A 24,018-nucleotide genomic window follows, 5' to 3' on the forward strand; every position below is an offset into this window, starting at 1 on the left:
CCTTACAGCTGGATGACGCAGGTCTGCGCAAGCTCTGGAATGTGGGAACGGAACTAGCCAGGCCTGTGAGGCCGGAGGCAAAGTCTGCAGCTCTCAGCTGGTCTCCTCACCTGTACACGCCACTGCTGCGAAGACCCAGCACTGGCCGTATCGCACTGGCTGGCAGCCGTATTTCCTCCACCGCCTGAGGATGTCCACGCTCCCGATCCAGGACATGGGATTTACCCCATCCTGGTAGTTATTGTCCCAGCGCCCCGCCAGCACTCCCTGATCATCATTGCAGTTCACCTGCAGCACAACAGACAAGATTCCTGGTGAGCACAGAGTGTCTGCAGCGTGGGGAAGGATGGAGCCAGCAGGGCGGCCCGGACTGAGGGGACAGCAGAGGGCCGGTCTGACTTTCTAACAGCCCCAGTTCCACAGCTCATTCCCCCATCCAGAGCTAGTGATCAGGACTTAGGCTCCAGGTATGGGACCTCCATTCCCAAAGGACCTTTGCTAGGGTGACCACCTGCCCCGTCCTGGGCAGGACAGTCCTGTATTTAGGGGGCCAAAAAGGCACCCGACTTATTTTTTAAGTGGGCGCATTGTCCTGTACCTGGCCCTCCCCCACTGCCCTTTCCCTGTGCTGGCTGGTGACTCGCAGGGCTTTTTTCCTGGCCGCTGCCATTTTCAAACTGTACCTCCCCGCCTGCTGCACCACTGGGACGCCACTGCCAGCCCCAGCCGCCTCGCTCAGGTGCCTGGTTGGGCTGGGGACGGAGGTGGGGCTGGAGCGGGGGAGTTGGGGCCGTTACATGGCCAGAGCCCCGTCCACCCCCAGTCCCTGCCGCGGGGCCGGGGCGGAGCCAGAGCCCTCCTGCAGACAGAGCCCTGCACAGTGTGGGGGCAGAGCCGCCCAGCCCCCACCACATCCCAGGGCCAGGGCCGGAGCCCTGTATGGTGCAGGGCTGAGGACCCCCTGACCTCCTTTGGGGCTGGAGCCCCCCTCCCAGAGTCCTGCCACAGGGCTGGGTGCAGCTGGGGCTGGAGCCCTACCTGGGCGGTTCCTGCTGCGAACCTTGGGCCAGAGCCCTGCATGGCACAAGGGTGGAGCTGCCCCTTCCAGCCCTCGCCACGTCACAGGGCCAGAGCCGGAGCCTTGTGCTGTGTGGGGTGGGAAGAAGGTCGCGCCTATTGCCTGAGACAAGGTAACCATCTGTCCCGTTTTAGCGGGGACCCCCCGCCACCACTAGGATGTCCTGTATTAGCCAAGGGGAATGTGGTCACCCTAACCTTTGCTAAGCTGACAACTGACAACCTGGCAGCCCAGGAAGCCAGGACATGTGGTGAGCAGCTGGGAGAAGCCAGCTGTGGGTGTAGCCATGGAGCGGACTCAGAGATAGCGGAGAAAGGGTTTCCTGGCTGGAGGCGGGATGGCTAGGTGCATGCACGGGTAGATGAGCAACCAAACCAGAGGAAGTGCAGACAGATGGTTTCAGGGATAGAGAGAGGCGGAAGGGGGAGTGGATGGATAAACTGATGGTGGAGGTTTTATGCATGCAAGGAAGAGAGAGCCAGGTGGTTGCTCACCTTTATTTCCCTGGCCTGCTCGCTGCCTGCTAACCCACCCTCTGGGCTTGCCCCAGCTCCCAGGCAGCTGCAGGCAAACTCCCTTGTAGAAAGGAAAATCAACCTTCCTCTGCCACTGGCTGTTTGCAGCTCTGGATATCCACCTTCACCACTGGGCTGGTGGTCACCCACAGCCACGTGCCCATTGTGCACCGAGTGTCCCTCCAGCAGGGAGGTCAGGTGGTCGCATTGCCGGGGGGAGGGACAAAAGGCATAATTTGCCCCAGTCCTCTCTTTAACAGGGCCCCCAAACCCACGTGGCTCCGCGACCCCAGGTGTCAGCTCAGAACTGCGGGAGAGGAGCTGAGCCGCTGCTGCGGGGTGGGTGTGGCTCAGCTGTGCTCATGTGAGCAATTACAGGGACACAGGTACCCCAAGGCACAGAACGAGACGCACTGGGGCCGCTGGGCTGAGTGCTCAGTGGCATCTCTGCCTGCAGGTGCCCATAATGCAGGGGGCTGGGGCTAGCTAAGCACAGAACAGCTGCGGGAATCCACGGCTGGGCAGGCAGGAGCTGGGCGTGCAGGGTGGTAAGTGCGCTGGCTGCAGGATGGGCCGAGGGGTCAGCAAGCGGAAAGCTGCCCGCTGCTGTGCTACAAAGCTTCTCATACTCACCATGGCGCTCACCACCCGGCTGATGTATGCAGGGTCGCTGCGGCGGGAGCAGTCTCGGTTCTGGTCTCGAAGGAATTTGGGGTTTGTGTCCAGCAGCTGAAGGCAGATATCCACAATTTCATCTTCAAACTGGTGGGGGAGACAGGCGAAAAGGGAAAGTGTGTGTATGAGCCCAGGAGCTGGCGCAGAACCAGCAGGGCACCTGTCCTTCCTGGTATGTGTGCTAGCCAGCACAGCTCATGCAGAGAACTAGGTCTGCGAGGGATTCACATTAGCTGCATGCCAGGCAGGAGATACAGTGGGGGACCCAGCCCCTTTCTTGCCGGAGATCTGGCCATTGCAACAAGGCGCCAGATGGTGTGGGTGAGAGAGAGCCAAGGGGCAGCTCCCTCTGGATCTGACTTCCTCATCCCTCCCTGGGCGCTAGGCAGCTGGGGCTCCACGGCTGTCTCTCTAGGCGGGCTGCAGGAGTGGGCCCCTTAGCATGCCAGGCCTGGCCAGCAGCCGCAAGCCCTTGCCCAGCACAGGGGGCTCAGGAGCTGACTGAATCCCTGCCTCTAAGTCAGTGCCAATGGGCATCCCTGGCCCTTTCTCTGCTGCTCTGTGCCCAGGCTCCCGGAGAGGACTCAGCTTGTTTCCTGAGGGAGGGAGACTGAAGGAGCAGGTGAGAGCCTGCGAGGCTGAACGGGCCCAGCCCCTGTCATGCAGGCACCCGTGGGTGCAGCTCTGCCCCGGGCAGTACAATCCCCCAGAGATGTCAGGAGCTGGCTGCCTGGGACTGGGGTGCAGGACGGGGCCAGGCAATCTGGGTGCCTTTGGGCCAGTTGTGTGGATAAGGAGCTGGGTGCGCGAAGGTCGAGGCTAAGGATGGGAACGGGCTGAGCCTCCTGCCATCAGGGCTGAGCGGCGGCTGCGGCGTGCAGCTGGGGTCCCTCTTCTGCAGAGATGGTGAGTGAGGCAAGCCAGGTCCCAGGCGTCCATGGGAACCCAGCCGCTAAGTTGCCTGCCTCACGGGAGCCACAAGGCCCTACTGACCTCTCCAGCGGCTGCCCAAATTCCCTCCGCGCCACTGTTACCTCAGGGTGGGCCGCCTCACCCCGCCCTGCAGCTGAGCGCCCTGGCTCTGCAGGCCCCGGCGCATCTTTCCCCTCCTCTCCCCATGGGCCTGACGGAGCCCTCTGGATGAGGGGATGTGCACCCCCCAGAGCAGTCCCAGCCCTTGCCTGGGAGCTGGAGGAGATGGGAACCTGGATGTCAGCATCCCACTTCCCAAGGGAACACGCTAAGCACTTGGGGGGGGGGGGGGTCTCTGGCTGCAGATGGGGCTTAGAACCCTGGGCTAGGGGTCACCAGTGGAGGCGGATGTCTGTCTCTGGCCGGCTGCCCCTGTGCTTTTCCCACCACCTTCCCCCCAGGTAGCCTGGGCCGCTCTCCCCACACCAGAGCCCTTCCTTGAGGTGCCCTGCAGAGCGAGGCCATGCCTGGCCAGGCAGGCTGGGGGTGTCTCCTGCTCTGAGCGCTGGCTGTAACGCGTTGGGTGGCCAAAGCCTGGAGCCAGCCAATACCTCTCCCCCTGCGGGTGTGGGGAACTGGTTCAGTGCTCACCCAAACCAGGGCCCAGGCCGCGGCCACGCTGAGATGCTGAGCAGCCTTAGAGAAGCTGAGCTTGGGAGCCAGCTGCTGTTCTGCACAGCCCCCCAGAAGCCAGGGACCATGGGTGACTCTGGTGGGTTTGTGACAGCAGAGGAAGGGTGCAGCAGAGGCGAACACCGAGTCAGCAGCCTCCTGCTCTGTGGGAAAGCCCCTCAGTCACCTCCACTCCAGACAGCCCCCCTCCGCGGGCCCTGTGAAATCGGAAGCCCTGTGGTAGGCCCTGGGAACTGGGGGTCCCTCACCCTGCTTGGCACCAGCCCTGACGAGAGAGGAGCCCTCTCCAGCTCCGGGCTGGGCCAGCATTCCAGCCCCAACGTAGCCGAAGGCGCTTGAAATGCAGCCAGGAGACCCCAGTGACCAGAGCGCACACAGCCTTGCTCCCAGTGCTGCCAGTCCCTTATCAGCCCTGGAGCGGGGGAGGGGAGCTGGTTATCTAGCAAAGGACCCTCCATATGTTTCCCAGGCAGAGGGTGGTTTTGTCCTGATTAGGGAGTGCTCTGGCCTGGCCTCCCTCCCAGGCCTTGTTGCTTAGGGATTTGGGGGCAGCTCCCTGGCTCTGAACGCAGCTGTCCCCCTCCGGAAATGAGACTCGTTCGCCTCCAGAGGCGGGTGGGGGGGGATTTCCCCTGCACTGTTATCTGAGGACACAGAAATCGACTCCTGCCTGGCACGAGGGATGGGCCGTGTTGGGGAGCAGCGACCCCTGTGCTGTGTGTTAATGGGCTGGAGTGTCTCACTCTGGCTCTCCCAGTGCTGCACAGGTGAGGTCCACCTGCGACAGGCTGCAGCTTTGCATTGCAGCTCCGGCCCTCCTTTCTGCTCCTCCCACATCTGCCCTCCTGTGGTGAAACTCCCCATTGGCATAAAGCTGCCTCCCCTCCAGCCCCAGCCGCATTTCCTGCTCTGCGGCCCCTCTCCGGGACCAGGGAGGCGCCAATGGAGGGCTGGCGTATGGCTGGGAGAGGCGCCGATGGGCCTGACTGTCTGCTGCCCAAAGGGCATTGGGAGACTCTACCAGTGGCCTGAATTACATCGCTGGCTCTGGCAGGTCCCAGGCAGCAGCTCTGCCCTCTCCACTGGGCCTGAGCAGAGCCTGGACATGGCAGAGAAGCAGCTGGGGGTGGGGGGAGGGTCATCGGGTTCCCTGTTTCCCCACCAGCAACTCTTCCCAGATTCTCTTTCTCCCCGCTGCCCAGGTGTCCCCCTGCTGCCCCTCCAGGATCTGGGATCGTGGCCCTCCAGGTGGAGGAGAGGCGCTGGGCCCCGCTTCCCTTGGACTCCCAGTGCCTCTCCATTAGGCGGGCAGGAGCAGGCGGCAGAAGGAGGGAGGGTGCAGCCACTCCCGCAGCTGGGACCGCGGCTGATGCCCCTCGAGGCATGGTCCTGCCTGGTCACTGGGTCGGAACGGCTGCCTCCACTCTTCCAGGCCTGAAGCGGGAGGGGGATTGGTGACTTGGGTGGGGATGGCCGCGTCTCCCACCTTGCATGATGCTGCCTGCCAGGAGCAGGTGTTTCCAGAGGGTCCCGCGGTCCCCTAATAGGCAGTGTTCTCCCTAGAGAATGCTGACTATGATGCTGTGATGCTGCTCCTGGAAGAACTGTGAGTGGGTTCCTGGGTGGACATTGCAGCTGGGCCCAGAGCCTGCAATTGTGGCAAATGCAGGCAAGAGAATTGGGCTGGAGGCTCACCTGCCCAAAGTTCCAGGGTGTGGGGACCATGAACTTGACAGATCCCTGGTAGATGAGGCCCTGCTGCGTCAGCACGTACTCTGTCCGCTGCTCGTCAAACTCCAGAAAGACTGAGTCATCTGGGGAGCCAGGAGAAGAGAGCACGGTGAGACACTCGCCCACCTCCATCCTCCCCTCGCAGCTCCCCTGGACAAGCAAAGCCCCGGGCCAGCCCTGGCCCTTCATGGAGAACTATTGCAGAGGTGGGCAGCCCACGTACTTGGGAGAACCCTACCGCATGCTGCAGAACCTGGACCGGCACAGAGCCCAGGGCACGTGAGCCAACAAGCGAGGGGAAAATCCTTCCCTGGGCTTGTCTGGAAATGCTTTGTCCCACTGCTTTGACCCCACTGGGCCAGATTTGCAGCTGGCATGAGCTGCTGCCCTGTGCACCAGTTTTAAAGCATCAGAGGACTGACAAATGGCTGCTATTCCCCAGCACAAGGTCCAAGGGAATGGAATCATTCATTGCCAGCAATGTGGGTCATGGAATTTGCTGAAAAATTCCAATTTGATTTACATTTCAATTTAAAATGGGGAGGGGGCTTGGCTTTGCTCGGGAGCCCTTCTCTCCTCCCCTGTCCCCATATTCTCCCCTCTGGAGGGGAGAGGAGTTAAAAAGAGGAGAGGAAGAGGGAGTGAAACCCAAGCAAATGAAACCTGAGAAGTATTTATAGCTGACTTTTTGTTTGTCTTCTTTCAGTGAAAGACATCCAAGTGTGGCCATATGTTCTGTGGGACTGGCTTGTTGCAAAACCTCCCGGCCAGCCCGGGCGTTACGTGGAGTGGCATCCTTATCTCCTTCTCGGAAGGGTTGACACAGAACCCTTTGGAATTCAGGAAGTTTGTAGTGTTAGGGCCTATTTTTCTCTTGGGTGGTGTTAGGTTGCAATTGGATGGGGAAGCTGGTGGGGCCAGATTCCCTGTACCGATGGTGAGAGCAGTGGAGGACAAGAATAGGGTGAGGGCAAGTAACCTGGTTGGCCATTTGCCCAACCGCAGACTCACGGGTCTGGAAGAGACCTCAAGAGATCATCGAGTCCAGCCCCCCTCTCCAAAGCAGGATCAGCCCCAACTAAATCATCCCAGGCAGGGCTTTGTCAAACTGGGACTTAGAAACCTCTAGGGGTGGCGATTCCCCCACCTCCTTAGGTAACCCATTCCAGTGCTTCACCACCCTAGCCAGATGCTGGTCACTTCTGCCACGTGGCTGTCTGAGCTCCGCAGGGATAGTGGTGGCTTTGATGGTGCCAGAGCTGGCTTGCGTACTTAGCGGCATTCAGCTCTGCATGTTCTGCCCGTAACCTGTGCCAAGATGGCCCGGGGAGGTGGGCAGTGTTCAAGCAGAGGGGGAGGAGTGGGAGCTGAGAGGCTCCCTGGCCTCTGGATTTGGCTGGCCCCTACCTGCAGCCCAAGCTCTTCCCCATGCACCAGACTGTCAGGGGGTTTCCAGCATGGGAGGTGGCAGGTCAGCTCAGCCTTTGGAGAGGGGGGGGTGGGGACCCAACTCTGGGTGTGCTCCTATGGTGTGGGAAGGGGAACCAGCTGCTGGCTCTAGGGTGGAGCTCGAGGGAGCCAGTTCCAGGGCACAGCTGGGCCTGTTGCTGGAGCTCAGCTCTCTCCTGGGACCCAGATTCATACCTCTCCAGAGTTCTGGGTGTTTGCAGCCAGCACTGGTTTGGCTTCCCCAGGAGAGGCCAGGCTAGGCCATTGAGCTGCAGACCTGTGCAGGCCCAACCAGAGGGTCCAAGCCTGGCCCATCACCATTCCCTGCAACTTCTGCAACTGACATGGATGCACGGAAACTTCACCTGGACTCCAGGGGTTAAAGAGCAAGATGAACTCCCCGAGCCTGAAGCTGGTGCCTTGGTACCCCATGGAGGCCTCCAGGGTCAGGGAGTAGCGGCCGATCCGGGCATCAGGAGGGGCATAAATCAACAGAGAAAGAGCGTTTCCATCCTGATGGTCCACCACCGCACTCCAGGCTGATTCCTGCAGGGCATCGGAGACGAGGAAATGGGACTTGGTTCCCGATGTCTCGATGGGGCATGGACCTGCCAGAGCAAACAGCCTTGTTAGCACCCCTTGCTTCTGACCGCTTGCTTGCTTGCTCGCTAGCCCATGAGGCCTGGGGACGTTGCCTCTGGGACCAAGGGAACAAAGCTCTCGAAACACCACCCTCTGTGAGCGCTAATCAAGAGCCATGAGTCCGAGGCTGCACTGGGCCTCTTCCTGCCTCCCATGGCCCACCAGCCCTCCCCTTTTACAGACATACTCCACTGGTCCCATGCTTCCCGCGCTGGTTGCAAGGTAGCTGCCCTTAGCTCAGGCTCAGGCCCAACGCTGGCACTGCATGTATGGTCACTGGCCCCCAGCAGGGCAGAGGCTGGGGGCTGTGGTGTCCTGAGTAGACCAGCATGGGGAGGGCAGGTGAGGGGCTGACAGGCTGGGGACGCATGTCCTGCAGTTGGCTGCCTGTTCGCGGGATGGAGGACCCACGTGCGGGGCAGAGTTCTCCTGGTTCTTTCTCTGGCTGATGCATGTGGCTTGTCAGCGCGGCGAGCAGGCAACAGGGGCCCCATTGCTGATGCTGGCTGGATTGATGCGTGGTGTACTGTGCCCCTGCGTGCTACAATGGGGCACTGTCTCAGGGCTCTGGGGTGGGCAGGGGCCCCCAGCTGGGGTAACAGTCAAGGCCGAGGAGGTGCACTGGCCTGGAATGTCAATCTGTTTGGTGCTCTGCACAGGGTGATCTGCATTGCCGGGTGCTGTGCACGTAGGGCCCTTTCCAACCACACCCCCACTGCCTATTCCTGCTCTGCAAGTCCCCTTTGCCTTTGCTGTGATTCTGTGTGCAACTCCATCTGCTTCTGCTGTGGAGTGATGTGGGGGGGGGTTACCCCCCCCCAGCCTTGGTGTAGACACCCCAATGCAGACTGTAAGCAGCCCACAGGCGTGCACCGTGGGGAGCCAGGCCTTCAGATTGGGGCACCCCAGTCTGTCTGGATACCTGGGGGCCCAAGTCTTGTCCTTGTAAGCTCCAACTAACAGCTCTCCAGTGACCATTTCTGGGTCTCCAGTAGGAACCAAATTGAGCACCTGGACTTACTCCAGTGTCACTGCACGTGTGCAGAATTCATGCCCCCCCGCAGGACCTTTTTTCCCCTGCAGAAAAATGGCTTCTGTCAGGGAAGCTGTAGGAGGAGCCATGTGCCCCTCCCCAGCTGTGTGGACCTGTTGCTTCCAGAGGCTGGGGCAGCCAGTAGAGAAATGAATCACTTCCGAGGGGTAGAAGGTGGGGTTGGGCAGTTGTGCAAGTGAGCGAGAGAGACACTGTCCCTTGCAATTGCAGCGTGCTGCAGGTGGAGGGGCAGGGCCTTGGGTGTTTCTGCAGATGTCGGCATGGGGCAGGATCAGCCCCCCCCTGCCTGCTTTGTGAATTCTTCCCATTGTCTTTCCGAATTTGCCCAAGAGTATCAAACAGATGTAAAAGTTGTAAGACTCCGTCATGTTGCCAAGTCATGTAGAGGAGAGTGTGGCCTTCTGAATGCCTTGGGTGCTTTAGTGATTAGAACTTGTCTGAATTTTTTTTGACCTGAAATTTTTTCCTATCAAAATGCATTCTGTGAACTGTGTGTTACTGATCTTCTTGGAGAGGGTCAGGAGCCTCTATCATCTGAGAGTTTGATGCTCCAGCCCTCCCTTGCGCTCCAGTTGCCTCTGATGTAACACAGAGCAGATGGCTAATAACTAGAAATAAAGGACTTTACAGACTAACAAAATGATTTATTCTGTGATGAGCTTTCCTGGGACAGACCCACTCTGTCAGATCAATTGGGTCTGTCCCACGAAAGCTCATCACCGAATAAATCATTTTGTTAGTCTTTAAACTGCTACGTTTCTGCTTTTGTTTTGTTGGAGTACAGACTAACATGGCAACTTCTCTGTTACTAGAAATAAAGCGACCTTGCAATAAGGCCAGGGGAGTGGATTGGGGATTTTCCCCAATACCCAACTTGCATTCTTCAGTCATCGCGCTGTCGTTTAAATCAATTAACAAAATAACGCAGCCCAGCATGATCGCGTTCAGTTATTTTGACAAGTGAAATATCTAGAGTTTTGTCAAATTTTAAAATATCGACCGTAGAATTTTTCAACGTTGTGCAGAATTCAGGCGTACCAGAGACAGGGCTGTGGGACACCATCTCCTGCCAGTCGCATCCAAAGATCCCATAAGAACCCACCACACTGAGCATCACTGGGTCCCTTTTCCACTGGGCTTCCGCGCTGGGACTGGAATGTCCATGTTCTTGTTCCAAAGCCAGCTGCTCTGGTAGCCACCTGCTCCCTTTGCAGTACAATGCGTGTCTGTTTCCAGAGGCTGGGCCCCAGCTAGCACACTGCATTTCCAGTGTCCAGTGCTCACCTCAGTAGTCCCTTGGATCAGTGTGCTGCAGTGCAGACAGAGCTGTCCTTTCACTCTGCTCTGAACGTAACCCCCAGTGCCAGGGGACCTCCCAGCTCCTCCCAGGAGCAGTGAGGAAAACACAGACCAGCCCAGATCTGGCCCTGGAAGCTCAGCTGCTGCTCCCCTGACTCTGCCCTGGGTCCAGGCAGCCTCAGTGAGAGGCAGATTTCATTGCAAGGGAAGTTGTCTGCACAACCCTCCCTCCCACACTGGAAACCCTGTGTGATGCTGAGCCTGTGCCAGACTCCACTGCTGCACCCCGCCCTGGCTGGGGAGGAGAACTCCCTGACCAGAACACACCAGACTTAATGAGAGTGACACAGTTTCTCCTCCTCGCTCTATCTGCGCGGCTGGAAAGAGCTGACCTGCCTTGTCAGAGGCAGCTGGCTGAGCTCTGCGAGCCTGCACAGGCAAAGCCATGCTTCCCTTTGCAGCCCTCTGCCTTACTCATCTCCCCAGGGAGCCCCCACTCCAGACAGGCAGAGGGAAGCTGCTTCCTTCCCCCGCAGTCATTCCCCGAAAGAGCCGGGGGACAGCTCTGCCTCCGGGGTGGGGGTATAAGGCTCCTATTGGATCTGTCCCACAAAGCACTGCCTGGAACTGTCGAAACATCTCTGCTAAGAACACACACAGCCTGTTTGCATTGAAATAATGCCCTGCTGTGGGACGGGGCTCGGAGAAATCCCTCAGGGTGGGGCTGACTTCGAGCAAAGGCTCAGGTTTGAAATACAGGGACTCCCTGGAATCCCAGTTTTGAACCTGGCAAGGCAGAGACACCATCCTGTCCTGCTAACCCTGATCTCGGTGCAGATTTTAGTGCCTCTAGCTCTTTTCTGCAGGGATAGAGACTGCCATTCCTGTGCCCTGGGCCATCTCCCTGCCACCCTCTACTCCAGAGGCTGCCGCCGCATTCGACTGTGAGGCAGGGACGTTGTAAGACTCTCTGGGATTGTTTGGAATGAAAGGCACTAGGGACTGATCACACCAGTTGCCAGCAGGAGATGGTGAGCAGCTGGGAAGCGGCTGCTGCGGCCGTGTCTGGAATGACACAGGTCACTGCAGCCGGGAGCGCCTCTTTCGGGATGCAGGTACTGACAGCACACAGCAGGTGTGGGGGCAAAGGCCAGCGGATCCCTGGATGTGTGTGCGCTGCAGGCCTCGGGGCGAGCGTGCCTAGCTTGACACTGTGTCGCTGATTCTGCACTTTCCACCTGCGAGGTCAGTTTGAATTCGGAGCTTATGCAAAACAGAAATGTTGTAAATAGACAAGAAACACCAGGGCCAAAACCTGTTCCCAGAGCCGGGCACGTTTCCAAGGGCAGCATCAGTAAATCCCCCCGGCGCTTCAGAGACAGACAAGAACTTCTAAAAGGCATCAACCCAGGGGGGCAGCTCCATGGGAGGGAGGGAAAAATTCCCTCCTGGCCCTGCAGGATGCCGTTTGGGGCCTGTAGCCTGATGACCTGGATCTTTGAGACAGGCCTGCAGCAAAGCCCTAGACTTGTGCGTAAGGCTAGCTGGTGTCTTTCTCTGTGCAGGGCTGAGACAAGCCTGCACTCTTCCCCTGCTCCGAGGGAACGTCAGTCATAGTCCTGACTCCATGTGACACAGCGGTGGGGCCCATCCACTCAGAACTCTCAGTCACTGGCACAATGGCATCTTTTTCATATCCAGCCCCGGGTGCGAATCAGTGGCTTCCTGTGGCTGCAAAGGCACCGGCTGACTTGTGCAGCGTTTCTGATTTGTTCCCAGTGTGTCGGCTGTTTGCGTTTGATGAGACATGCTGGGTGCAGCTAAAGCAAAGCTCTGAAGTCGAACACATCAAACTCCTCTCCCCAGCACGGCTCAGAAACATCCTGTCCAGTGCCGCTCTGCCCTAAACAAAGCCCAGCAGGGATGCTAGCTTTCCTCAGCCGAACTCACAGGAAGTGTCTCACAAAACAAGACCCCTCCCATGCAGAGCTCTTCCCAAACACATCAGGAAGACCAGCTCCCTGGGGAGTTTGACATCCCAGCAAAGCCAAGGGCAAAACTCCCCCTGACCTCAGTGGATTTCACCATCTGAGCCTAACCCCAGGGCTGCTCCTGGTTAGCGAACGAGTTCTTCCTTTTGGAGGTGCTGGAGCTGGGGTGAGAAACAAGCGGCCTGTGGGCCAGATGCAGCTCACCAGGGTTAGCACCTGGTGGGCCACTGGCGCTTTATTTACCTGTGACTCTGCAGGCACAGCCACCCACCGCATTTATTGGCCCCAGATCGCCATTCCCGGCCAATGGGAGCCACGGGAAGGGTGCAGAGCAGAACACTGCGGCCTGCATTTTTCTGTGAGAATTTTTACCACAACAAAGTTTTAATGTTTGTGTTGAGATTTCTCCTTGGGAAAAATAACTCTGTCATACGCCCTTCTGTCCTAGACCCTGGCACACAACATCTCGGTCAGGGCCCTCTGCCAAGCATGAGGAGGGCCCTTAGAGAGGTGGGAGCGACTACCAGAGGCTGGAGCAAAGGCATTATTTACCCCTGGAGTCAGCAGGGCAGATTTTGTCCATCGGTCTAACCAAAAATCTTTCTGCACTGTCCTGCTCGGACCTGATCTGGAAGATCACTCAGCCTCTGTTCACAGCCGTCAACAAGGCAAATCCCATGTGCTAGACAGCTGAATGTCTTTGTGATGTGGACCCAATGAATGGATTGAGTGTCACCAAACCCGCCAGGGCAGCACATGGTCATGCCTCCTCCTCGGGGTCAGGTGTGAAGCTGGAGCAGAAGGCCCCAGAGTTCATTCCCCAGCCCCTGAGCCAACCAGTGTCGGACCCCCTGTGTCCACCCCCTCCCCCAGTGCCTCCAGGTACAAGTTTGTCAGTACAAAGGTTTGGAAAGACGATAAATGGATGAAACTATTAACAGCATCTTTCTGCCCTGCCAGGAGCGGCCTCCTCCCCCAGCCTCAGCAGCTCTGCAGGGCTGCAGGGAGGTGACGCTGCTTGGAGATGGCAGGGAAGGGGACCCCTTAGTTATACCTGGAGCAGTAAGTCTCACCTGACTCAGGCTCATGTGCCCAGCTAAAAATGGCAGCATAGCAGTTTCGGCCCAGGTGGGAACTCAGGCTCTGCAACGTGGCGGGGGGTGGCTCTCAGGCCCAGACTCCCACCAGAGTCTGAACGCCTCCGTGGCATGAACCGTGTGAGTCTGAGTCCTTTGATCCAGGCTCCAAGAACTTCTGTGCTGTGCAGCTGCACCCGCTGAGACTAAGTTCCCGAGACAGTCCAGATACATGCTCAGAGAGGCTGGGACCTTTTCATCCCTGCAGAGTGCTCCTGCATTGTGAAGGAAGGCAGGCTGGCCAGGCTGCAAGCTTCCTTGCTTTGTTCCCCTGCCCAGCCCTCTTTGGTTCTTCTCAGTGGAAACCAGCTGCCTGATGCTCAGAGATAACACACGAGCCAAGTTCCAAGCATCTTTCTCCCCCTCACCGCCCAGGCCCAGAATGGCCCCGCCCTTCGAATAAATAACCCCAGTGTGACACTGAAGGCAGGGCAGCGTTCAAGAGAACCCTGAGTGGAAATACTCATGCAGGGATTAAAGCCCCAAATCGGCACAGGCTGCTACAACTGAGGCCAGCTAACGCAGTCTTTCCCCAGCTTCTGAAACGCTGTGGGGAGGGGTGAAGTTCTCGTGTGTAATCAGCTCCCTCCAGCCTAGCTTTGTACTGCGTGCGTCTGCTGCTCCTGCAGGGCAACATGCAGGATAGGGCAAGGAAAAGCAACGGCGTCTCTGAGCCGCGCTCTCCCTGGGAGCCAGTGCTTTTCTTGTCAAAAAACAGGAGCTGTACCGGCTCCTCGCCTCCTGTCTCCTTCCACCACCGTGGCTGGGGCTGCCGAGGGGCAGTGGGGATGCTGGCTCCCAGCCCTTCTCTGCCACAGGGAGTGGGGTTCTGGCTCCCGGCCCCACACCGCTGCAGGGCTAGCTCCACCTCTGGCTCCGGCTTCAGATTCCAGCCCCACTCGGAGAAAAGGTGGCCGTACGCTGTACCTGTGCATACCATCACCAAAAAGCACTGCTGGTAGCCCTGTGGGCTGGATTAGCGGAGTACACGGCTGGTGGAGGTATGACCCAAGCTGGGTGGTGGGTCATGTAGTGGAATTGGCCCATCTCAAGCACTGACAGGGGGCTGGGTCTTTCTTACTGTGTTGTTTGGTCCCCTGGGCAGGACCAAGATAAATGGTCTGAACCAACATAAACCTCCTGCCAGGCTTTCCCGTGGCTGAGGTTCCCTTTGGTGTTCTGTCCCTGGGCAGAGCTGGGGCACATGCCCTACTGTGTTGCCAAAGGAGTTTGGTGTGGCTAATCTTGACCTATCCAACACTACAGCACCAACAGAGCTGGCGTCTCTTTGGAGGCTGAATTTTACTCAACTGTGGAAAGATGGAAATTCACAGCCGTTGGCTCAAACCCAGGAGAAAAGACCTGCCCCGGCTTTGAAAGTATTCACAGCCAAAGCCTCAGAACTAAACCCAAACTTTTCTGGTCTAGGCCACCACTACTAGTCCTTCATCTCTGGTTTCTCCAAAGACAGGGCATAGATGTACCTTGACCCTGAGCAGACGGGCTCTCCTTACCCCAGTCACTAGGAAGGGAAAGGGATCTTTACACAGAATTAGCTCTGACCTACACACAAAGTCAGACAAGTTGAATTAAAGGTGTGATTTTTGTAAAACTGATTTAGCTAAAATGGTGCAACTTTGTGTGCTGACACTCTTATATCAATTTGAACTGGCTTATGTTAGTTTAGCTTCCACTAGTGAATGCACAGATGCAAGCTAAAGGCATAGAACCAGCCAGCGTTAAATCATTTTATGAGAGTTTGTGTGTGCAAGTTGTATGTATGATGTAAGTAGACAGTTTTACAGTTTCCATGTGCAAACAAGCCCTTAGCTTATGGGGAATAGAAGTACAGTCTTGCAGCTAAGGCATGGGACCAGGAAATGGGTGTTTGGGACTCTGTTCCTGACTCTACCACAGACTCTGTGTGACCTTAGACTGTCACTTCAGCTTCCTTCAGAACCTCAGTTTTCTATCTGAAAAATAGGGATAATATGTGACGAGGTCTCTTGCCCCATTTTCTTCTGATGGGTTGTGCCCCATAGTTTCCTTCACCCATTAGTAGTCCTACATGGCCTAGTTAGCGCCTCCAGTCAGTCCTCAGCAGCCTCGTCTCCCATAGACCAGCTCCTCAGGCTGCTGATCCTGAGGTTGCTGAGCCAGAGTTAGCATGGGAGTGCCTTTCCCGCGGCTGGCTAAGCCCCGTTGACTGGCTTCTCTCACCTTTATACTAGGGCTGCAGCTGGAGCATGCCACCCAATGAGCCTGGGACACGCACCCCTGGCCAGCGTGGGACTGGTACAGCTTGTCACACTGCTTTTTAACATGGTAGTGACATAAGGCTCAGTTAATTAACAACTATTGGGTACTTAAGATTCTCAAGTGGAAGGTGCTATGTGCATTCACGGCAGGGCAATGCCAATAAGGAATATAACTTTATTATTATACTTATTATTATTGTTGGATTCTGAACTTCTTGAGCAGGTACCTTAGAGTACTATAAAATAGCGTGTGGATGAAACTTTTATTTGGCTTCTGAAATCTTTTTTCCAAAGTATGTATTATTCGTAGTTCTAGTAATGCAAATCCCAGGTGTGAAAGCAAAGGCTTGGATTTTTGGAATGCCTCGCTAGGCAGCTACAGATGTTATGGCTTCCAATTCAGATGTTCCAAGGTAATAGCTGGGCAAAGCCTGACCCTGTTAGCTCATCTGAAATAATCCTTAGCATGGACTGATTGACTCATCTTCATGTCTAAATGCTTAAGAGGTGTGGAATGTGGCAACACTGAACGTTGCTGGCTTTGGGGAGTTAGGGTTACACTTAAGTAAGTAACATTCACAAATGCTTCGAGAACAACAAGAAGTCTTGTGGCACCTTATAGACTAACAGATATTTTGGAGCATGAGCTTTCGTGGGCAAAAAGCCGCTTTGTCAGATGCATGAGTGGGGGTGTGTGGTTTCAGACGGGTATTTAAAGAGTGGGGTCCCAGTAAGAGGGAAGGCCAGAGCTGACAAGGTCTATTCAGCAAGGTGGAAATGGCCCAGTATCAACAGTGCTTATCAAAAGAGGAGAAAACAAGTACTGTTGATACAGGGCCATTTCCACCCTGCTGAATAGACCTTGTCAGCTCTGGCCTTCCCTCTCACCGGGACCCACTCTTTAAATATCCCTCTGGAAACCACGCCCCCCACTCATGCATCTGACGAAATGGGTCTTTGCCCACGAAAGCTTATGCTCCAAAATATCTGTTGGTCTATAAGGTGCCACAAGACTTGTCCTCGAAGCTACAGACTAACATGGCTACCTCTGTGATACTATTCACAAATGCTGAGATTCTTGCTTTCTTTCAGCTGTTATTATATTGCAGAGCTACTCCTTTTATACCTTTCTGTCCAGGGCCTTGAGGAAAAACAACCTGAAATGAGGATCAGTGCCCGGGAAAATTTACTTTAATGGTGGGAATAACATGACTGAGATAACATTCTCCTGTCAGGAAGAGGAAACTCTCCTCCCTGATCTCACAGTGCAAAACAAATAAGTAAAAAGTCGGAACGTGGGGCTTTTAGACTTGCATTGAGAGTTATAAAAACAAGCCAAGGCAAGTGGTGGGGAGCAATTAGTTTTGTTGAACAAAAACATGAGTCATGTGGTAGTGCTTGCCTATCTGTGTGGTGATAGACACTGAGATGGGCTGCCAGAGGTGAATGGCGCAGGGCTGGCCTCTTACTGAGGTGAGGAGCTGAGGTGATGGGCATGGAGCCGAATATGACTTGGTTCCGGGGGTGGCGGGGGGGTGGAGAACCTGAATCCCAGGTAACAGGAGTGGAAAGTGCTTTTTTGAATGGGCAGGGGCAGGGCGGGCTTTCTCCTTGATGACTGGGGTAGAATGGTCCCTCCTAGACGTGACCATGATGGGGTGGTGCTGAGAGAGCTTAGCTGGACATGGCCTCTCTTTGAGGGGAGGTGGGCTGGTGTGTGCCTCTGAGGGGAGGGTGGGTGAATATGCCTGTCTCTGAGGTGGAGGGGTTGGATGGTTCATCTCTGAGGTGACAGGAGAATGGTGGATATTGGATGTGTTTCTGAAGTGAGGGGGTGGAGCTGCCTCCTGTCCATGGTTACAGCAGTAGAGTTTCCTGACAAGTTCTGGACTTACCTGTTGCAACATTGAGAGCAAGTCTATCCACTCCTTCCTCATAGCCCCTTCCACTGAAGTGCAGCGTGATGAAGAAGGACTGTCCCCTCCTCACAATGAGCTGCTGGCTGCCCATGTCAGCTGTCATGTGGTTCTGACTGTTGGTCTCACACTCCAGGTCGCATGATTCCAGCACCAGATCTGCAAAACCAACAGCATGTAAAGTGCTCTGCCGGGAAGGCAGCAAACATAAGGCACAAATTGACCCAGACTTCAGGCCAGGCACCAAACTCTGATGCCCTGACTGAGAAGAGATCAATTTTATTCCTACAGCGTTCATGCATTTGGCTTCACCACCAGACACGTGTCATGTACTCACACACAAGGGCAAGTTGTTCTGCTGCATCTGATGCGGGCAGCTGCATCACCACACCTGAGCAAGGTGCACTGACCCCAGGTTGAGGGAGGTGATTCACCAGCTGGAATCTTTACTTGGATGTAAGTCGGTGTACCTCAGGGCTGCATTTAGCCCCTCCCACCACCTCACACACCCTTATCTACAAACAGAACAAATTTGGCTCATAAAGGTAATGCTATTAAGGCAATTATACATAGACTATACATCGTAGGTACAGCATCCTTGGTACCTCAAGATATGTTGGTTAAAAAAACTAGAATGATAGAACATTAATGTGTATCAGAGAGGTAGCCGTGTTCGTCTGTGTCTTTGAGAACAAGAAGTCCTGTGGCACCTTATAGACTAACAGATATTTTGGAGCATGAGCTTCCGTGGGCAAAGACCCATTTAATCAGATGCATGAGTGTGGGGGCAGGGGTTTCAGAGGGGTATTTAAAGAGTGGAGTCCCAGTAAAAGGGAGGGCCAGAGCTGACAAGGTCTATTCAATCAAGTTGGAAATGTCCCATTGTCAGTAATATGTTTCAAAATAGGAAAAAACAGGTCAGATCAGATGGGGGCAATGGCCCATTGTCAGAGTCTAATGTGGAGCTGCTAACACCCAGGACAAAGGAGCTGCTTTTGTAAGGGGCCAGCCACTCTCAGCCTCTGTTTAATCCTTGGTTGATGGAGTCAGAACATTAACATCACACACACTGAATGGATCAAAATTGGCTGACTGATAGCTCTTGAAAAGTAGGTTGGAGACAGGGCATCATCTCCAGAGAAGTGTTTCCAGTGGGGTCACAGAGGAACCATTTCTTGGCCCTACGCTATTTATATTTTTATCAATGATCTGGGGAAAAAAAGCATAATATCGTCATTGGCAACGTCTGCAGAGAACAACAAAAATTGGGGGAGTGGGAATAGGAGGACAGATCACAGGCTCAACGCAAGTTAAACTGGATGAAAGCAAACAATATGTTTTGATATGGATAACTGTCAAGGTATATCTCTGGGAACAAAGCATGTAGGTCATGCCTACGCAACGGGGGTACTCTATCCCAGGAAGCAGTGACTCTGGAAAAGATTTGCCAGTCACGGTGGATAGCTAGCTCTGGTGCCCACAATTCAAGAAGCAGGCTGATAAATTGAAGAGAGGTCACAGAAAAGCCGCAAGAATGAATACAAAGTACAGCTTATTGTGAAAGACTCAAGGAGCTCACCCTATTTAGCTTCACATAGAGAAAGTTAAGGAGTGAGTAGATTAGTCAGTAAGTAGCTACAGGGGGAACAGACATTTACTAATGGGCTATTACATCTAGTAAATATGTGTATAACAAGGATGGGAAGCAGCCTTGAGAGGTCACTGAGTCCAGTCCCCTGCACCTAGACTATCCCTGACAGATGTTTCTCTGACCTGTTCTTAAAAATCTCCAGTGATGGAGATTCCACAACCTCCCTAGGCAATTTATTCCAGTGCTTGACCACCCTGACAAGATGATTTTCCTCATGACCAACCTAAACCTTCCATGCTACTATTTAAGCCCATTTCTTTTCCTGTCATCAGAGGCTAGGGAGAATAATTATTCTCACTCTGCCATGTAACAACTTCTTAGGTACTTGAAAGCTGTGATGAAGTTCTTTCTCATCTTCTCTTTTCTCATTTAAACAGGGCCAATTCTTTCAATCTGTCTGTAAAGGCAGGGGTGCCAGAACAATTTGCAGAGTGAGGGGCAGGGGGTTGGTGCTGACAGCTATTGAACCAAACTGTATGTACTGTAATGGAAAACACTTCAAGTCAGGAGCTGCAGCAACCCTGCACCTCTAGTTCCAGCACCTATGCGTATAGGTCTTGTTCTCTAGACCTTTAATCATTCTTGTTGCTCTTCTCTGGACCTTCTCCAATTTCACCACATCTTTTCTGAAATGTGGGGCCCAGAACCACAAAGACTCCAGCTGAGCCCTAATCAGTGCAGAGCAGAGTGAAAGAATGCCCTCTTATCTTGCTCACAACAATCTTGTTAATGCATCCCAGAATCATATTTGCTTTTTTGCAACATCATCACACTCTTGACTCATATTTAACTTCTGGTCCACTATGACCCCTGGATCCCTTGCTGCAATTCTGTAGGTGCTCAACTGATTGTCTTCCTTGATAAGTGGAGTACTTTGCATTTGTCCTTCTTGAATTTCTCCAGTTTGTCTAGGTAATTTAGAATTATAATCCTATTCCGCAAAGTACCTGCAACCCTTCCCATCTTGGTATCATCTGCAAACTTTTTAAGTATATTCTCTGTCCCATTAATTAAATCAGTGATGAAAATGTTGAACAGAACTGGACCAGAGCTGATCCCCATGGAACCCCACTCATTATGCCCTTGCAAGAGTGATTGTGAACCATTGATAACTACTGTCTGGGAATAGTTATCCAACCAGTTATGCACCCACCTCATAGTAGCCCCATCTAAGCTATATCTCTCTAGTTTGTTAATGAGAAGATCATGCAAGACTGTATTTAAAGGATTTTAATGAAATAATGGAGATATACCTCTACTAAAGCTGGAAGGGTCCTTGGGAAGTCATCTAGTCCAGTCCCCTGCCCTCTTGGCAGGACCAAGCACCATCCTTAACGTCTATTTGCCCCAGTCCCTAGGTTTGGCAGACCAATGCCCAAACCACTGAGCTATCCCTTCCCCCCATTGCTCTACTGCCTCCACTCTATCCACAAGGCTTATTACCTTGCCAAAGGAAGCTATGTGGTTGGTTTGACCCAATTTGTTCTTGAGAAATCTATGCTGACTATTTTTTAACACCTTATCTTCTGAATGGTTGCAAATGGGTTCCTCAATTATTTGATTCATTATCTTTTCTGGTACAGAAGTTGAGCTGACTGGTCTGTAGTTCCCTTGGTTGCCCTTATTTCCCTTTTTATAGATGTGCACTCTATCTGCCCTTTTCCAGTCTTCTGGAATCTCTTCCATTTTCTATGACTTTTCAGATATAATAGCTAATGGCTCATATATCTCCTCAATCAGCTCCTTAAGTATTCTAGGAATCATTTCAATAGGCCCTGGTGACTCAAAGACCTCTAACTTGCCTAAGTAATTTTTCACTTGTTCCTTCCCTTCTTAAACTTCTGGTCCTTATCCCATTTTCACTGGCATTTCCTATGCTATATGTTCAATCACCACCAACGCCCTTGGTGAAAACCGAAACAAAGAAGTCATTAAGCACCTCTGCCATTTCCACATTTTCTGTTACTGTTTCTCCCTCTTCATTGAGTAATGGGTGTACCCTGCCCTTGGTCTTCTTTTCGCTTCTAATGCACTTGTAGAATATTTTCGTGTTACTTTTTATATCATTGACTGGAATGAGCTCATTTGGTGCCTTTGGCTTTCTCATTGTGCCCCTACATAGCTGTGTTATTTGCTTATATTCATCCTTTAAATCTCACTTAGTTTCTACCTTTTTTAAAAAACAGTTTCAGATGATTGAAGATCTGGTTAAGCCAGGGTGGTCTCTTGACTTGCTTCCTATCTTTCTTATGAAGTGGAATGCTTTGCTCTTGTGCTGTTAATAATGTCCCTTTGAAAAACAGCCAGCTCTCTTCAACTGTTTTTCCCTTTATACTTGTTTCCTCTGGGGTTTTACCTGCCAACTTGAGTATGTTAACATCTGCCTTCTTGAAGTCCACTGTCTTTATTTTGCTGTTCTCCCTCTTACCATTCCTTAGAACCATGAACTATTTATCATTTCATGATCACATTCACCCAAGTTCTCATCCACTTCCAAATTCTCAGCCAGTTTCTTCCTATTTATCAAGATCAAACCTAGAACAGCCTCTCTTCTAGTACCTTTTCTCCATTTTCTGGCATAAGAAATGATCCCCAACACATTCCAGATTTATTGGATAAGCTGTGCCCAGCTGTGCTACTTTCCAACAGATGTCTGCGTAATTGAAGTCCTCCATGATTACCAACTCCCGTGCTGTGGATGATTTTCTTAGTTGTTTAAAAAAGCCTAATCCATTTCCCCCTGGTGTGGTGGTCTGTAGTAACCTGTACCTCAACATCATCCTTGTTTTTCACATGATCCAGTGGCTGAAAGATGAAGCTAGACGAATTCAGGCTGAAAATAAGAGGTAAACGTTTGACAAGGAATGTAATTTACCATCAGAACAACTTATCAGGCCATGGTGGATTCTCCAGTACTGACTATTTTCAAATAAAGATTGGATATTTTTCTAAAAGTTCTGCTCTGGGGAAGTTTTGTGGTGTAATCTGTGTAGAGAGTAGGACTAGTAGATTGCATTGATCTGGTCTGGCCTAGGAATCTATGATTCTGCACACACACAGTACATATGTGCATACACACCATACACACACGCTACTTATATGCACACCATGCACACACACACTACATATATGCACACCATACACCCACAGTCCATATGTGCATACACACATGGTACATACGTGCACTGTATACACACCACACACAGTCCATGTGTGTCTACACACCATACGCACATGGTACATATGTGCACTGTACACACCATACTGTGGCAGGGTGGGCTCGGGGAGGAAAGACAGGAGAAACAACTGGGCAGAGATGGAGCTGACAATCAGAATGGGAGCAGCTGAGGAGTAGGGCTGCCCCAAATCGGTTAAGGCCAGCTCATCCCGCTCAGGGCTCCCTTTATAAGCCCTTCTCCATTCAGGGCAAGGGGAGGGGTGGCTAAGGAGGGCTCAGAAGGTGCGTGAGGAGAGGGAAGGAGATTTGGAGGAACACAAGAGGTCATAAAAGAGGAGAAGAGCTGCAGCAAGCCGGGGGCTGGGCTGCCCCAGTCCAGGGGACCTGAAGCTCAAGCAGAGACGCTGGGGAACCTGGTCAGCTGGAGGAGCCAAACAAAGGAGGGGACTTGTTGCCATGGTTACCACTTCCGTACAAGAATCATCTGGGGAAGTGGCCCAGGGACGAGACTGCAGGGGCAGGGTGAAGGAAGTCAGCCCTTGCTGGTAGTGGTTATCCAGGGTGCCTGGGCTGAAACCCAGAAGGAGTGGGTGGGGACCGGGTTCCCCCCAGACCACTGACCTGCCCCTGCAAGGGTAACGGAGTTTGTATGATGGGGCCAGTGGACTCAACGGAGGACCTGGGGCCCAGGAACAAGACTGACCCTGCCGCAATACACACGATACATACGTGCACAGCACACACTCACACAGTCCACATGTGCATACAGCCCTTGCTGCAGTCTTGCATGTTAACAACGTAATTGAAATCTGTCTGAACTTCAGAATTATCTGGCCTCTTATTAAATCATCCAGAAAAAAAATTCCTCATGTGGGTCAATTGCCTCAGGTGTTTGGCAAGAGCTTCTGAGCATGGGCAAAGCTCCCAGGAACAAACTGAAACTAATTACCAATTTAAGCAACCTGCCTGTGGCAGAGAGAGATGCAGCACCCTGGTGGTGTCTGGGCTAAAGTCTCCCGTGGCTCATCACTGGGGGATGAGTTTGTTAATAGCCTCTCCCTTCCCAAGAGGCAGACATGAGTGAGTCAATTCACACTGGCTGTGGTTCTGAATGCTCAGGGAGGCCCCTGTTTGGCAGCACCTAGAGAACACACTCTGCTCTTTGTGTGTCAACCCCAAAGAGCTTTACACAGGGCTGATATTTGCCATGGCCAGTCAGCAACTGCAGGCACAGAGTGAAAGCATCTAGTGTCCACAGAGCTGAGATCCTAAGGCCCAACCCTTGCACTGAGCAATACAACAGCAGAAAGGTATGTGGTGGGTTGGGCTGGATCTGATGAGTGGACTTTGGAGGGATCTAGTCAGTAGGCTGCAGGGGCAGGTTAGCCTACATTTGTACTTGTGTAACAACAACTGAGCAAGGGTGTTGGCACTGGGGATTGAACCTGCAATCATAGGCACTAAAGCCTTATGATCTGCCACATGAGCTAAGGACCAACTCACTCACAGCCTGCACTGCACAGCAGAACCAAGCCTTCACTCTCCTTCATACATGGTCTCAGCACCTCTGGGCTTACCTTTGGCTGACAAAAGTTTTGTCACTCAATGTATCAGAGGGGTAGCCAAGTTAGTCTTCATCTTCCAAAACAACAAGAAGTCCCGTGGCATCTTGAAGCTACAGGCTACCACGGCTACCTCTCTGATACATATAGATATCTGTTAGTCTATAAGGTGCCACAGGACTTCTTGTTTCTGTTGTTTAGACGTGCTTTAAGAAACCACCTATGAATGGCAAAGCCTTGTGGCCGCAAGTGCATGTGTGAACACTGCTGTGGCAGTG

General features: G+C 53.4%; 1 protein-coding gene across 1 annotated transcript in view; it reads right to left on the minus strand.

The window, feature by feature from the left end:
* TGM2 (transglutaminase 2) overlaps nt 1-24,018 on the minus strand; it is a 51,734-nt gene that overhangs the window by 17,835 nt on the left and 9,881 nt on the right. The window contains exons 2-6 of the mRNA XM_075011324.1: nt 17,329-17,508; nt 7,419-7,661; nt 5,569-5,687; nt 2,227-2,355; nt 111-288 (exon numbers count right to left, since the gene is read on the minus strand). Of these exons, the coding sequence (XP_074867425.1) occupies nt 111-288; nt 2,227-2,355; nt 5,569-5,687; nt 7,419-7,661; nt 17,329-17,508 (849 nt within the window). The remainder of the gene's footprint in view (nt 1-110; nt 289-2,226; nt 2,356-5,568; nt 5,688-7,418; nt 7,662-17,328; nt 17,509-24,018) is intronic.

This window comes from Carettochelys insculpta, chromosome 17, assembly GCF_033958435.1.
Source record: "Carettochelys insculpta isolate YL-2023 chromosome 17, ASM3395843v1, whole genome shotgun sequence".
NCBI lineage: Eukaryota > Metazoa > Chordata > Testudines > Carettochelyidae > Carettochelys > Carettochelys insculpta.